This window comes from Scyliorhinus torazame, chromosome 6, assembly GCF_047496885.1.
Source record: "Scyliorhinus torazame isolate Kashiwa2021f chromosome 6, sScyTor2.1, whole genome shotgun sequence".
In the NCBI taxonomy this organism is placed as follows: domain Eukaryota; kingdom Metazoa; phylum Chordata; class Chondrichthyes; order Carcharhiniformes; family Scyliorhinidae; genus Scyliorhinus; species Scyliorhinus torazame.
The window spans coordinates 291,882,018-291,896,071 of record NC_092712.1 but is presented as its reverse complement, the minus strand read 5'-3'; the positions used below and the strand labels follow the sequence as shown (position 1 = coordinate 291,896,071).

The 14,054-nt window shown below is 44.1% G+C and overlaps 1 protein-coding gene across 2 annotated transcripts in view; it reads right to left on the bottom strand.

The window, feature by feature from the left end:
• Positions 1-12,682, bottom strand: part of exoc3 (exocyst complex component 3) — a 41,505-nt gene extending 28,823 nt beyond the window's left edge. Inside the window, exons 1-3 of one of the 2 annotated variants that reach the window (XM_072509838.1) lie at positions 12,506-12,682; positions 8,283-8,331; positions 3,651-3,817 (exon numbers count right to left, since the gene is read on the bottom strand). In XM_072509838.1, the coding sequence (XP_072365939.1) occupies positions 3,651-3,794 (144 nt within the window). In that variant the 5' untranslated portion in view covers positions 3,795-3,817; positions 8,283-8,331; positions 12,506-12,682. The remainder of the gene's footprint in view (positions 1-3,650; positions 3,818-8,282; positions 8,332-12,505) is intronic. The other variant, XM_072509839.1, reaches the window with a different exon arrangement.
• Between the last annotated feature and the right edge of the window lie 1,372 nt (positions 12,683-14,054).

Sequence of the window (14,054 nt, the reverse complement as noted above, 5' to 3'; positions counted from 1 at the left end):
TTTGAGGCAATGCCCCCTAGTTCTGCTTTCACCCACCAGTGGAAACAACCTGCCCGCATCTATCCTATCTATTCCCTTCATAATTTTATATGTTTCTATAAGATCCCCCCTCATCCTTCTAAATTCCAACGAGTACAGTCCCAGTCTACTCAACCTCTCCTCCTAATCCAACCCCTTCAGCTCTGGGATTGACCTAGTGAATCTCCTCTGTACTTCCTCCAGCACCAGTACATCCTTTCTCAAGGAGACCAAAACTGAACACAATACCCCAGGTGTGGCGTCACTAACACCGTATACAATTGCAGCATAACCTCCCTAGTCTTAAACTCCATCCCTCTAGCAATGAAGGACAAAATTCCATTTGCCTTCTTAATCACCTGTTGCACCTGTAAACCAACTTTTTGCGACTCATGCACTAACACACCCAGGTCTCTCTGCACAGCAGCATGTTTTAATATTTTATCATTTAAATAATAATCCCTTTTGCTGTTATTCCTACCAAAATGGATAACCTCACATTTGTCAACATTGTATTCCATCTGCCAGACCCTAGCCCATCCAAATCCCTCTGCAGACTTCCAGTATCCTCTGCACTTTTTGCTTTACCACTCATCTTAGTGTCGTCTGCAAACTTGGACACATTGCCCTTGGCCCCCAGCTCCAAATCATCTATGTAAATTGTGAACAATTGTGGGCCCAACATTTAGAAAGATGATGTAGTTAGTGGGAGGAGTCAGGGGTCAGGTGTTGAGTTTTTCAGTTTTGAAGTTTAGTTTTAGATTGGGATGTGAACAGACAAGAAGCTGTGCTCTCAATACATTGAGGATAGACCTGTCTATGGACAGAGTAGCAGTTTCTGAAGAAACAGTCAGTTAAGGATTTGACAGTGGACAGACCAGCAGCTGATCTCAAGACAGTGAGTAAAGATTTGCCTGTGGACAGGACAGGAGCAATTTCAAAGGCTGGCAGTTTAAACAGTAAGTTGAGACAGGCAAGAATCTGCAAGCTGGGTCCTGAAGGATATCGCTTTCTTAAAGTGGTTTGTCCAAGACATCTCTTTACAGCACGTATTCCCGAGTCTGCTATTTGTATTTAAAAGTGGACTGTGATCCAAGATGGGTTTTGTTTGAGTGGAGACAAAGATAGCAGTCAGGATTGTTTAATTGTATTGGTAAGCATTGTTTAACTGGTCATTGAATGTTATTTGTCTTTATGTTAAATTTAATAATACTGTGTTAATAATAAGGTTAGTTTTAATATACCATAATCCTATTTGTGCATGAAATCACTCCCGGAGCAAAGTATCCTTTTCTCAGTCTACAAAACAAAATATTGGGGTTTCTGTCAACCCTAGCAACTGTTGAGGTTTGGCTGGGATCGTAATAAAATGTTAATACGGACAGGTTCGGCCGGCTGGCCTGCATTCATGTTGTAACTTCAATGTACCATTTGTGAATATGCAGGTTTTGTGTCACAGAATATTAAATACCAATGATCCAGGTGGTGCAAATATATGACAGAATCCTCAAAACGGAAATGAACCTAGTGCACTTAAAATCTGTCTTATTGTGAATTAAACTAAAGATAATTAAAGCAACTTGTGCTGGCAAAAGTTAGAAGAACATTAAAAATTCTGTTTTTCACAAACCAATTAATACTTGCAATAGTTGCTGAATGGGCTCCAATGCAAATTAGTAAAAGCTGGTACTGAATTTTTTTTTCAAATCCTTCAGTAAAACTATTTAATTAAATTGCTCTTAATGGTAACTTTGAACATCATTTTTTTGTTTAAAATATATGTTCAATGGAAAAGGAGCTTGCTGCTAGATAGAATATATTGGCTTAATTTAGGAAATAATTCATTTTAGTAAAATGTATTTAAAAAAGGCCGAAACCTAGAAGAGAAAAAAAGCCAGCCTTTTATAATTACCGTTTTTTGAAAAGCTTTAAGAAATACCAAAATCAAATGTCTTGCACTTGTAGTTACTTCTGCTGATACGGTAATAGAATCAAAGTAAGTCTGGCACAGTAAGAAGCCATTTCACCCAACAAGTCCATACCAGCTCTCTGTAGAGCAATACAGTCAGTCTCATTACCTCATTCTATCCCCATAGCTCTGCAAGTTTACTCCCAAGTACCCATACAATTTTATTTTGAAACTATTGATTCATAGGCAACAAGTTCCAGGCCATTACCACTCACTACATAAAGATACTACTGTACACACACAACTGCATGGCAAAATTTGGTTCCAACTTCATCTACAAGTTTGGTGACGACACGACCACAGTGGGTCGGATCTCGAATAATGACGAGTCAGAATAGAGGAGGGAGATAGAGAACCTAGTGGAGTGGTGTAACGACAACAATCTATCCCTCAATGCCAGCAAAACTAAAGAGTTGGTTATTGACTTCAGGAAGCAAAGTACTGGACACACCCCTGTCAGCATCAACGGGGCCGAGGTGGAGATGATTAACAGCTTCAAATTCCTAGGGACGCACATCACCAAAAATCTGTCCTGGTCCACCCATGTCGACGCTACCACCAAGAAAATACAACAGCGCCTATACTTCCTCAGGAAACCAAGTAAATTCGACATGTCCACATTATCTCTTACCATCTTTTACAGATGCACCATAGAAAGCATCCTATCTGGCTGCATCACAGCCTGGTAAGGCAACTGCTCAGCCCAAGACCGCAAGAAACTTCAGAGAGTCGTGAACACAGCCCAGTCCATCACAAGAACCTCCCTCCCATCCATTGACTCCATCTACACCTCCCACTGCCTTGGGGAATACAGGCAGCATAATCAAAGACCCCTCCCACCTGGCTTACTCACTCTTCCAACTTCTTCCTTCGGGCAGGAGGTACAGAAGTCTGAGAACACGCACAAACAGATTCAAAAACAGCTCTTGCCCGCTGTTACCAGACTCCTAAGCAACCCTCTTATGGACTGACCGGATTTAATTCTACACCCCTGTATGCTGCACCCGATGCCGGTGTCTATGTATTTACATTGTGTACCTTGTGTTGCCCATTATGTATTTTCTTTTTATTTTATTTTCATGTACTTAATGATTTGTTTGAGCTGCTCGCAGATAAATACTTTACGCTGTACCTCGGTACACGTGACAATAAACAAATTCAATCCAATCCAAGTTCTTTCTCACACACCCCTGCATAAAAACCTTATAGCTCTGTGTCCACTAAATCCTTGTAACATCAAGTAATAATAAATAAATTAAATTAGTGGAAAGTTAATGTTATGCATCAGAAATAACCAGGTTCACATTTATTTAATTTGTCAAACTGCAATTACACCACCACCGCAGTGGAGGCACAGCAGTGCAGCCAGTGGCAGGACAATGTATTTACAATGTGACAAGCTGACACAGGCAGTTTTGAATGTGGAAATATAAACGATTATAACAGTATGAACGGCTTTAAGGTGCAAGCCGAATTATTTGTGTCCCCTCGTCCAAATTTCACCGCCTTGAATGCTGGTTTTCCAATGTGCAATGCCATAGGAGATTGACTAATTATTAGTTACATTATTGCTTATATGGCCTTGCAAGCAAGCATGCCAGGAGATGCCTTCTTTGCAATACGTAGTTACAAAGAGTAGTTTCTTCCTCTTCTGCATACTGACCTTCAGCCTAGCTTCCACTGAGGCCTTCTTCCGAGCCTCCCGTCTGCGATACTGCTCCACTTTGTCCAGCTGATCAGGCCGCTGCAGCATTCCAGCCACTCGCTGTGCAGCTGTCCACACAGCTTCCCGGTCAGTTTCTTCCATGTTCACAATGTTTACCAGAAATCCTTTGGAATAACATGCAGATATTTATGCTGCTTAACATTTAAATCCTCTCTTCCAATAATTTTTTTCCCTCCCAATCACACAAAACCAGGCTAAAAACCTCTTGCATTGGGGCAGATTTTAATATTTTGTTTTAATTTGTATTTTGCCTCCCTCCCGATTTATTATTTTGTGAACCTTTCTTCCATTTGTACGGTGGAGGCAACTTTCTATTCTTGTGGGATTTTATTCTGCTCACCTCAAATCTTTCAATTCTGCATGTCACACACTGTTCTCTACTTAAGAACACTATTGATGATCAACCACCCAACCTAGATGTAGATCTGTCAAATGAATCCAGATACCCTGATAGGGCACATCTAATGGATAGATTAGCCCTAGCTGGACAAATAGAAAACTAGGTGGTTTTAGTTGGGTCCAGTAATGATCTTTCACGTCCTAGGAGTTGGCTGTGCCAACCTGCACCAAGCTGTCTGGATTCAGTAAGTGAGTCTATCCTTATGAGGAGTGTGTGCCTTCTATATTGGAAACCTCCAGGCGTGATATCCTAATGTGAATAGGGACTCGTGGTGATGGTTTCTGCATGCATTAGGCACCTGGCTGAGAAAATAGACACAGGACTCACCAGTTAAAGGTGCACACAGGCAATCTGATCCTACATTATGTCAATGGCAGCTGGTAGCCAGCAGCAACAGTGGTTGCAGAAAACCCTTCTCACCTTCAAATAGAATACATGCTTCAAGACAATATCACTTTCATAAGGAGAAGATGACATCATAGACAGAAGTTTTTCCCCCCCCTACATATAACATGGTCCAACTGCCCCACCCCACTTTTGCACAAGACTAACAGTGAGCTCGACACGTCCAGGCGGGGAAGGGCATCTGATGGATGGAATAATGGATGATGGAAAGAAAAGTTTTGTTTTCAAAGTCAGGAAAAGATAGCATTATACAAGACAACAGCAATTAGGAACTTTTCTTAAAAGGACTCGCACACCATAAGGAGTAATTAAATATAGCTCTTGCTGCTGAAGGAATCAAGGGGTATGGGGAGGTGGGGGCGGGGGGAGGAGGTGGGATCAGGGTATTGAACTTGGGTGATCAGCCATGATCATAATGAATAACGGAGCAGGCTCAAAAGGCCTCCTCCTGCTTCTATTTTCTATGTATAAGTAGTTGTATCCACCAATGCCATGCAAATTTTTAATTTATCGTCTTTGATGTTTGCATAATATTCAGTATCTAATCACATGATAAATCATCAAAGATTATCGAATGTTTTAGTACTCATAGATTATAGGAAAATTAATTTAAACCAGTATTTTTAATCTTCAAAACTTTTCAGATTAATTGCTCTGACCCTTAAATTGCTCACTGAACTTGCGGCATGGACTTCGATGTTGTGGCCATTTTGGAGACATGGATATAGCAGGGACAGGAATGGTTGTTGCAGGTGCCGGGGTTTAGATATTTCAGTAAGCTCAGGGAAGGTGGTAAAAGAGGGGGAGGGGTGGCATTGTTAGTCAAGGGCAGAATTACGGTGGCAGAAAGGACGTTTGATGAGGACTCGTCTACTGAGGTAGTATGGGCTGAGGTTAGAAACAGGAAAGGAGAGGTCACCCTATTAGGGGTTTTCTATAGGCCTCCGAAAAGTTCCAGAGATGTAGAGGAAAGGATTGCAAAGATGATTCGGGATAGGAGCGAAAGCAACAGGGTAGTTGTTATGGGGTACTTTAACTTTCCAAATATTGACTGGAAACGCTATAGTTCAAGTACTTTAGATGGGTCCGATTTTGTCTAATGTGTGCAGGAGGGTTTGCTGACACAGTATGTAGACAGGCCAATGAGAGGCGAGGCCATATTGGATTTGGTACTGGGTAATGAACCAGGACAGGTGTTAGATTTGGAGGTAGGTGAGCACTTTGGTGATAGTGACCACAATCCGATTACGTTTACTTTAGTGATGGAAAGGGATAGGTATATACCGCAGGGCAAGAGTTATATCTGGGGGAAAGGCAATTATGATGCGATGAGGCAAGACTTGGGATGCATCGGATGGAGAGGAAAACTGCAGGGGATGGGCACAATGGAAATGTGGAGCTTGTTCAAGGAACAGCTACTGCGTGTCCTTGATAAGTATGTACCTGTCAGGCAGGGAGGAAGTGGTCGAACAAGGGAACTGTGGTTTACTAAAACACTTGTCAAGAGGAAGAAGGAGGCTTATGTAAAGATGAGACATGAAGGTTCAGTTAGGGCGCTCGGGAGTTACAAGTTAGCTAGGAAAGACCTAAAGAGAAAGCTAAGAAGAGCCAGGGGGGGGGGAACATGAGAAGCCTTTGGCAGGTAGGATCAAGGATAACCCTAAAGCTTTCTATAGATATGTCAGGAATAAAATAATGACTAGGGTAAGTGTAGGGCCAGTCAAGGACAGTAGTGGGAAGTTGCGCGTGGAGTCCGAGGAGCTAGGAGAGGTGCTAAATGAATATTTTTCGTCAGTATTCACCCAGGAAAAAGACAATGTTGTCGTGGAGAATACTGAGATTCAGGCTACTAGACTAGAAGGGCTTGTGGTTGATAAGGAGGATGTGTTAGCAATTCTGGAAAGTGTGAAAATAGATAAGTCCCCTGGGCCAGATGGGATTTATCCTAGGATTCTCTGGGCAGCAAGGGAGGAGATTGCTGAGCCTTTGATCTTTAAGTCACCTTTGTCTACAGGAATAGTGCAAGAAGACTGGAGGATAGCAAATGTTGTCCCCTTGTTCAAGAAGGGGAGTAGAGACAACCCCGGTAACTATAACCCAGTGAGCCTTACTTCTGTTGTGGGCAAAATCTTGGAAAGGTTTATAAGAGATAGGATGTATAATCATCTGGAAAGGAATAATTTGATTAGAGATAGTCAACACGGTTTTGTGATGGGTAGGTCGTGCCTCACAAACCTTATTGAGTTCTTTGAGAAGGTGACCAAACAGGTGGATGAGGGTAAAGCAGTTGATGTGGTATATATGGATTTCAGTAAAGCGTTTGATAAGGTTCCCCACAGTAGGCTACTGCAGAAAATACGGAGGCATGGGATTCAGAGTGATTTAGCAGTTTGGATCAGAAATTGGCTAGCTGGAAGAAGACAAAGGGTGGTGGTTGATGGGAAATGTTCAGACTGGAGTCCAGTTATTAGTGGTGTACCACAAGGATCTGTTTTGGGGCCACTGCTGTTTGTCATTTTTATAAATGGGTGAAGGATGGGTGAGTAAATTTGCAGATGACACTAAAGTTGGTGGAGTTGTGGACAGTGCGGAAGGATGTTACAAGTTACAGAGGGACATAGATAAGCTGCAGCGCTGGGCTGAGAGGTGGCAAATGGAGTTTAATGCAGAAAAGTGTGAGGTGATTCATTTTGGAAGGAATAACAGGAAGACAGAGTACTAGGCTAATGGTAAGATTCTTGGCAGTGTGGATGAGCAGAGAGATCTCGGTGTCCATGTACATAGATCCCTGAAAGTTGCCACTCGGGTTGAGAGGGTTGTTAAGAAGGCATACGGTGTGTTAGCTTTTATTGGTAGAGGGATTGAGTTTTGGAGCCATGAGGTCATGTTGCAGCTGTACAAAACTCTGGTGCGGCCGCATTTGGAGTATTGCATGCAATTCTGGTCGCCGCATTATAGGAAGGATGTGGAAGCATTGGAAAGTATGCAGAGGAGATTTACCAGAATGTTGCCTGGTATGGAGGGAAGATCTTATGAGGAAAGGATGAGGGACTTGAGGCTGTTTTCGTTAGAGAGAAGGTTAAGAGGTGACTTAATTGAGGCATACAAGGTGATCAGAGGATTGGATAGGGTGGACAGTGAGAGCCTTTTTCCTTGGATGGTGATGTCTAGCACGAGGGGACATAGCTTTAAATTGAGAGGAGCTAGATATAGGACAGATGACAGAGGTAGGTTCTTTACTCTGAGAGTAGTAAGGGCGTGGAATGCCCTCCCTGCAACAGTAGTGGACTCGCCAACACTAAGGGCATTCAAATGGTCATTGGATAGACATATGGAAAGGGAATAGTGTAGATGGGCTTTAGAGTGGTTTCACAGGTCGGCGCAACATCGAGGGCCGAAGGGCCTGTACTGCGCTGTAATGTTCTATGTTCCACTACCACAATCAGCACTTTATCCAGGTACCAAACAGTTCAAAGTGTTCTCTCCAAACACACTCGTGTTTTGAAAGGTAATACCTTTGTTTGTACTATCGGAGAATTTTCATGGCCAAGTCAAAAAATAAAAGCATAACTTAATCTTGAAATCATCATCAACAGTAAGCAATATTGTTAAAAATATATAATTTTAAGATATTGTTTTCTTTAGTAAATTGAAGTAACTCCAGAATTCAAGGTGATTAATGGGATTTTTCTCACAATCAACCCAGCATTGGAGCATTGGAGTAGACGTAAGAAAGTGAAACACTTTTGAAATGTTGTACTTACTTCACTTTACTATCAATTGAAGGGTGAATTCTGATGGCAGAGCTCCAACCTGCATTATAAAATACAGAAATTCAAACTGTTTTGATGTAGAATGCAAGTATAGTTTGAACAATAATATTAAGGTTCAGCAATGTTACCATTACACTCCGGGCAGAAGCATAATCTCCTCATAATCACTCCCTGTTTGCACCAGTCAGTGTGGCATCTGATCCCTCCTCAAATCCCTTTCTCCTGCAAGGTGCCTCTGTTGACAAGACAGTCACAAACCTGTTCTGGATAGATAGCTTGCCTCTCTTACTGGCCTGCCTCTCCCTTCAGGGGATTCCTTTATATATATTTTTCACCCCAGTGTAACCTCTCCTTGAGCCCCATTCTCCAGTAAGGTACCTCTGTCTGCACGATAGCCCCGAACCTTCTCTGTTTGATATACGCATCACTACTAAGATAATTGTTCCTCTGAACTTGGTGCTCCATGCTTTAATTGTGTCCTGCTGCACGCTTCATCCTCACTGTTAAAGACAGATCATACTATCTCCTCTTCAAACTCAGTCTTAACCAGAACTTCAAAACTATGAAATTTATTACCTTCCTTCCCTCCTGCAATCTTCTGGCTTTTAATTCCCAAGCCCCAAAACAACAAATCACTGGTTCTTGATTTACCATTTTTTCTTCTACCTTTTATAGTTTTGGTGCTGTACTGCATCATAGACTTTGGCCTGTCATCTAGATTTCTGATCAAGTAGCATGTTTCAACTGTACCCTGAGAGAACACTGGATGCTTATGCTTCTGTTATTTGTGGGGGTTTGTAAATTGGGAAGAACTGCCAGCGCAGGGTGTTCGAGAAGCATGTTACAAACTATTTCAGCCTGACATCTGGTCTATTCCAGAAAGTCAATTGGTGAAGGATAGGACTGGAGCCAATCTTTGCACAAGCACAAATCTTCTAAACCAATGTCAGTTTTAGTCCATTTCCTTTGACCAGAAGCTTCCTCCTTGTACTAATAGGATTTACAACAGACAGACAGTGGTGTAGTGGTAATGTCAATTGACTAGTAACCCAGACACACAGGTTAATGCTCTGGGTTACAATTCTATCACGGCCGCTGGTAGAAGTTGGAGACCATTGTAGCCCCCTGGTGGTTGGGGACAAGGGAGGGGAGTGGCAACCTGGCACTGCCAGGGTACCAGGTTGGCACTTCCAGGGTGGCACTCCAAAGGGGCTTGGGGGGGGTAAAGGGGGAGTCCTCAACAATCCCATATTGAGGTATGCTCACTTGGAGATGGGGAAATGCCCTGAAGAGGGCAAGGATGAACTGAAGTGGAGCCAGATCACCCTCATGCCTGTGTGCTGTGGGGAGGAGGGTGGGGGATCATGCAGACGTTTAGTGATTTGTTTAGGGGTGGGGGGGGGGGGGGGGGGGTGAAAGAGGTTGCCCCTCCAGCGTTGAGGGTTGGGGTGTTGCTCATGTTGCAGGAGTTTGTGATGTCAGTGGATGGGCGCTGTGGGGGACCCTAAGCCTAACTTTCCGAGATCTGGGCACACTTCAAAAAATGACACCCTGATCTCTGAGGAGCCAATCCTGCCGGTGTCTTTAGTCCGCTGCAGAAAAAAATGCTCACAGGATTTTTCAGTGACAAACTCCCTAAGTTCCAAAATAACCAAGTGTGGGTGAATACTGTTCTGGATTGCAGCCAAACCTCCTGGTGGGAATCACTTCTCGAAATCCACCCAAAATTACATTTGATCATTTTTTGGGAGAATTGCACCCCAAAGGCCTTGGAAACGCACTCTGGTAGAAAATTGACACTTACATCATTGGTAATTGGACCATTTAGATAAACGCTAGGCAATGATTGGCACTGAATTAAACTCCAGACTTTGTTGTGGGAAAGAAATGCATAAACAGGAATCCTCTGACAGGGGAGGCAGGCAGATGGAGAGGTGCCTGCCTCTCGGAACAGGTTCAGGACCGTCCTGCAGACAGAGGGACCTTGCATGCGAGCGAGATTCAAGGAGGGATCAGATACCACACTAACTATGCATCTAGGGAATGATTATGAGAAGACTATGCTTCTGTCCAGAATGTAGTGGTAATACTGCTGCACTTTAATATTGCTGTTCAAATATTAGCATGCATCAAGACTTACACTGAATAACATTACCAATAAGGCTTATCACTTCAAATCATTTTGGAACTTGGGATTAAATGGTTAATTGACTCCCAGGGTCACAATTTTCCATTTAAACATATGCTCCCAAGCTTCCTCCATCTTCTATTCTGGGTTCATCTTAGGTCTGTTGTGAAAAGGAGTGTTCAGACTAGATGTCTGCAGGGTGGGGAAGAAACATTATTGTTTTCATGTTTGTGTTGAATCGGGGCGGTGAAATGCAAAATGGAATGAATTTAAAGTGCAGAATCACATGAATCAGGACAACAATTGCTGACAGAATAGGGATGTTGTGCAAAACGATTAAATGGGGGGTGGGGGATACACAACGTTTTGAAGAAAAAAAAATTCTGCCAAGACAAAAATCTATCTATTGCACAAATTATGGGACATGAAATACTGATTGAGAAATTAATTTCTGGTTGCAAATATATTTCTCAACAAATCCATGTGGAGTTTGCACATTCTCCCCATGTCGGAGTGGGTCTCACCCCCACAATCCAAAGATGTATAGGGTAGGTAAATTGGCCATGCTAAATTGCCCCTTTATTGGAAAAAAATTGGGTACACTAAATTATTTTAAAAACAAGTTTCTTCCTATCTACCCTGTCTATAGCCCTCATAATTATGTGCACCTCAATGAGGTCTCCCCTCAGCCTTCTCTGCTTTAAAGAAAACAACCCTAGCCTCTCTTCAGAACTGAAAAGTTCCTGGTGAATCTCCTCTGCACCCTTTCTAGTACAATCACATCCTTTCTGTAGTGTGGCAACAAGAACGGCAGGCAATACTTCAGATGTAGCCAAACGAGTGTGTTATACAGCTCAATCATATCCTCCCTGTTCTTATACTCTATGTCACGGCTAATAAAGGCAAGTATCCCATGCAGCTCCTTAACCACCTTATCGATCTGTCCTGCTGCCTTCAGGGATCTTTTGGACCTGTCCCCCAAAGTCCCTCTGATCCTCTGTACTTCCTAGTGTCCCACCATTCATTGTATACTATTCCCTTGCCTTGATGGCCCTTCCAAAACACATCACCTCACATTTTTCAGGGTTAAATTCCAAATGGCCCAGCACCGATCCCTGAGGCACATTATTGAATACAGGCTTCCAGTCACAAAAGCAACCTTCAACAATTGTTCTCTTCATCCTGCCACTAAGCCAATTTTGGTACCAATTTGCCAAATTGCACTGAATCCTAGGGCCTTTTATCTTATGATCAGTCTCCCATGTGGGACCTTGTCAAAAACCTTACTGAGGGCCATGTAGACTACATCAACTGCATTGCCCTCATCTACAAGCTTAGCCACCTCCTCAAAAAATTCAAAGTTGTTAGTCATGATCTCGTCCTGACAAAGTCATGTTGACTATCATCGATTAACCCTTGCCTCACCAAGTGGAGATAAATTCTGTGCCTCAAAATTGTTTCAAATAATTTCCCTACAACTGATGCTAGACACACTGGCCTGTAATTATCTGATTTTTTTCCCCACTTCCCTTCTTGAATGATACCACACCCTTCTTGAATAATACATTAGCTGTCCTCTGGCGCCTCTCCTGAGGCCAGAGATGATTTAAAAATTAGCGTCAGAGGCCCTGCAACCTCCTCCCTGCCTCACACAGCAGCCTGGGTCAGAATACATCTCATCTGTAATGATCTCCACTGTCCTGATCCGGGAGTTGTGGTGATGCAAACTGCAAATGATCGCCATTGCCAGGCCCTGAGACTGTAATGATCCACACGGCTGGATCTGAGATATAATAACAGATGAGAGGCGACAATGACACCAAGTCCCGGAGCCTGAAACTGCGACAAGCACCGACTCCCAGAGCCGCAGACTGCAGCAGCCACACTAACCCGGACCCAGTGACTCCAATGTCACCAGTGCCTTGACGCTGGGGCTGCACTCAAATGAATTGCCAGAGCCTAAAGGCTGCGAAGACCGAATGTCCGAATTGGGCGGTGGAACTGCACCACATCTGCGGCTCCCTTGACCGCCCGATCCGCAGGACAGGCCCCAGGTCCAGCACCATCCCCGCCCCGGCCCTCTTACCTGCAGGCGGGCGGGCGGACAGCAACCTGTAACAACGCCTGAGGGGCTGCGGGTGGGGAGGGAAGGCGAGTAAACAGTAACGGCACAGAATGGACCTGACATTCAAACCAGGCCAGCGCGCGGCCCCCGCAACGCCACCCTCCAGCCGGCCGGAAACCGCGCGGCCGACGGGTAATGTAGTCCCCCCCCCCCCGCCGGAGAACTACACATCCCGGCAGGCACTGCGGCTGACCCAGCTATTTCCGGCCTGGGGCGGGTAGACTGGGGAAGAGGGCGGGGCAGACGGGGGAAGGAACGGTACCAAACTGGGGAAGGGGGCGGAGCCAGACAGGGGAAGGGGCGGGGCAGACTGGGGAAGGGGGCGGTGCAGACTCCGGAAGTGGTGGGGCGGGGCCACACTGCGGAAGGAGAGGGGCCAGACTGGGGAAGGGGCGGGGCAGACTTGTGAAGGGGCGGGGCCAGACTGGGGAAGGGGCGGGGCCAGACTGGGGAATGGTGGGGCCAGGCCAAAGTGGGGGTGGACGACAGCCCCTCCAGTTATAAACTGAACTGACACCTCCACACATCTTTTCCACTGAGTAGTGCAATGGTCCATATGCTTCACCCTATGTCTATGTATTTATATTGTGTATTTATGTATGTCCTATGTTTTTCATGTATTGTGAGAAATGAACATTCTGTGTTTTTACATGTATATACTCTGGTTCACAATTAAGATGTTAACAATGAAGCATGATGGGAAAATTAACATGTCAAGTTCTGAGTAAGCTATTGTGAGCGAATTATTATAACGATGTACCAGAATGACCTTCGGGGAAGAACACAATGTACAATAACTTGCTAAGCAAGGGGGAGATAGCAGGTGCAAGCAAAGGGCCTCATTCTTATCTTTAACTGCCAAATCACTGTGTAAGGGAGAGAAGAAATAAGGGAACTGCCCTGTCTATAGTGGGTGGGATGTGTTTCTCAGGGATGGTTTCCCACGGATTGTATTTTCATGGATTGTATATAACAAAGTGATGCTGTGTGAATTCTTTGTGTCTGCTATTGCTTACTGGAGGCACCCGCTCTTGCAAGATCGATAATAAATACTTCTTCAGAATTTGACTAAGTGTAAATCTTTTATTAAGTGAGCGGTGTTTCTCACAATTGGGGGCTCGTGGCCGGGATAGTTTTTCATTGATCAGGGGGGGCGGCTGAAGAGGAACCGAGAAGACGCGTCCCGTTATTTAAACGGTCTCGTACTTCATCTTGAGTAGTCACCCACGGTCAACTGAACACGTTCCTAGGGTAGTCATTCTGAAGAAGCAAGTAACGGATTATAGTGGCAGGCACGCCGTGAGTGAAGTCAGGCAACTCTGTGCACGGAGCAAGGTAAGAAAAACGGCTTTTAAGTACTACCTTGTTGACTTGGGTTCGTATCTAAACATCCGCAGGGGCGGGTTGATGATATAAGGACTCTGGAGTTTATATCTAAACATCCGTATAAGTGTATGGGCGGATTGATGATATAAGTGCTTTCAGGATTGTGATTGTTGTGACAGGGTCA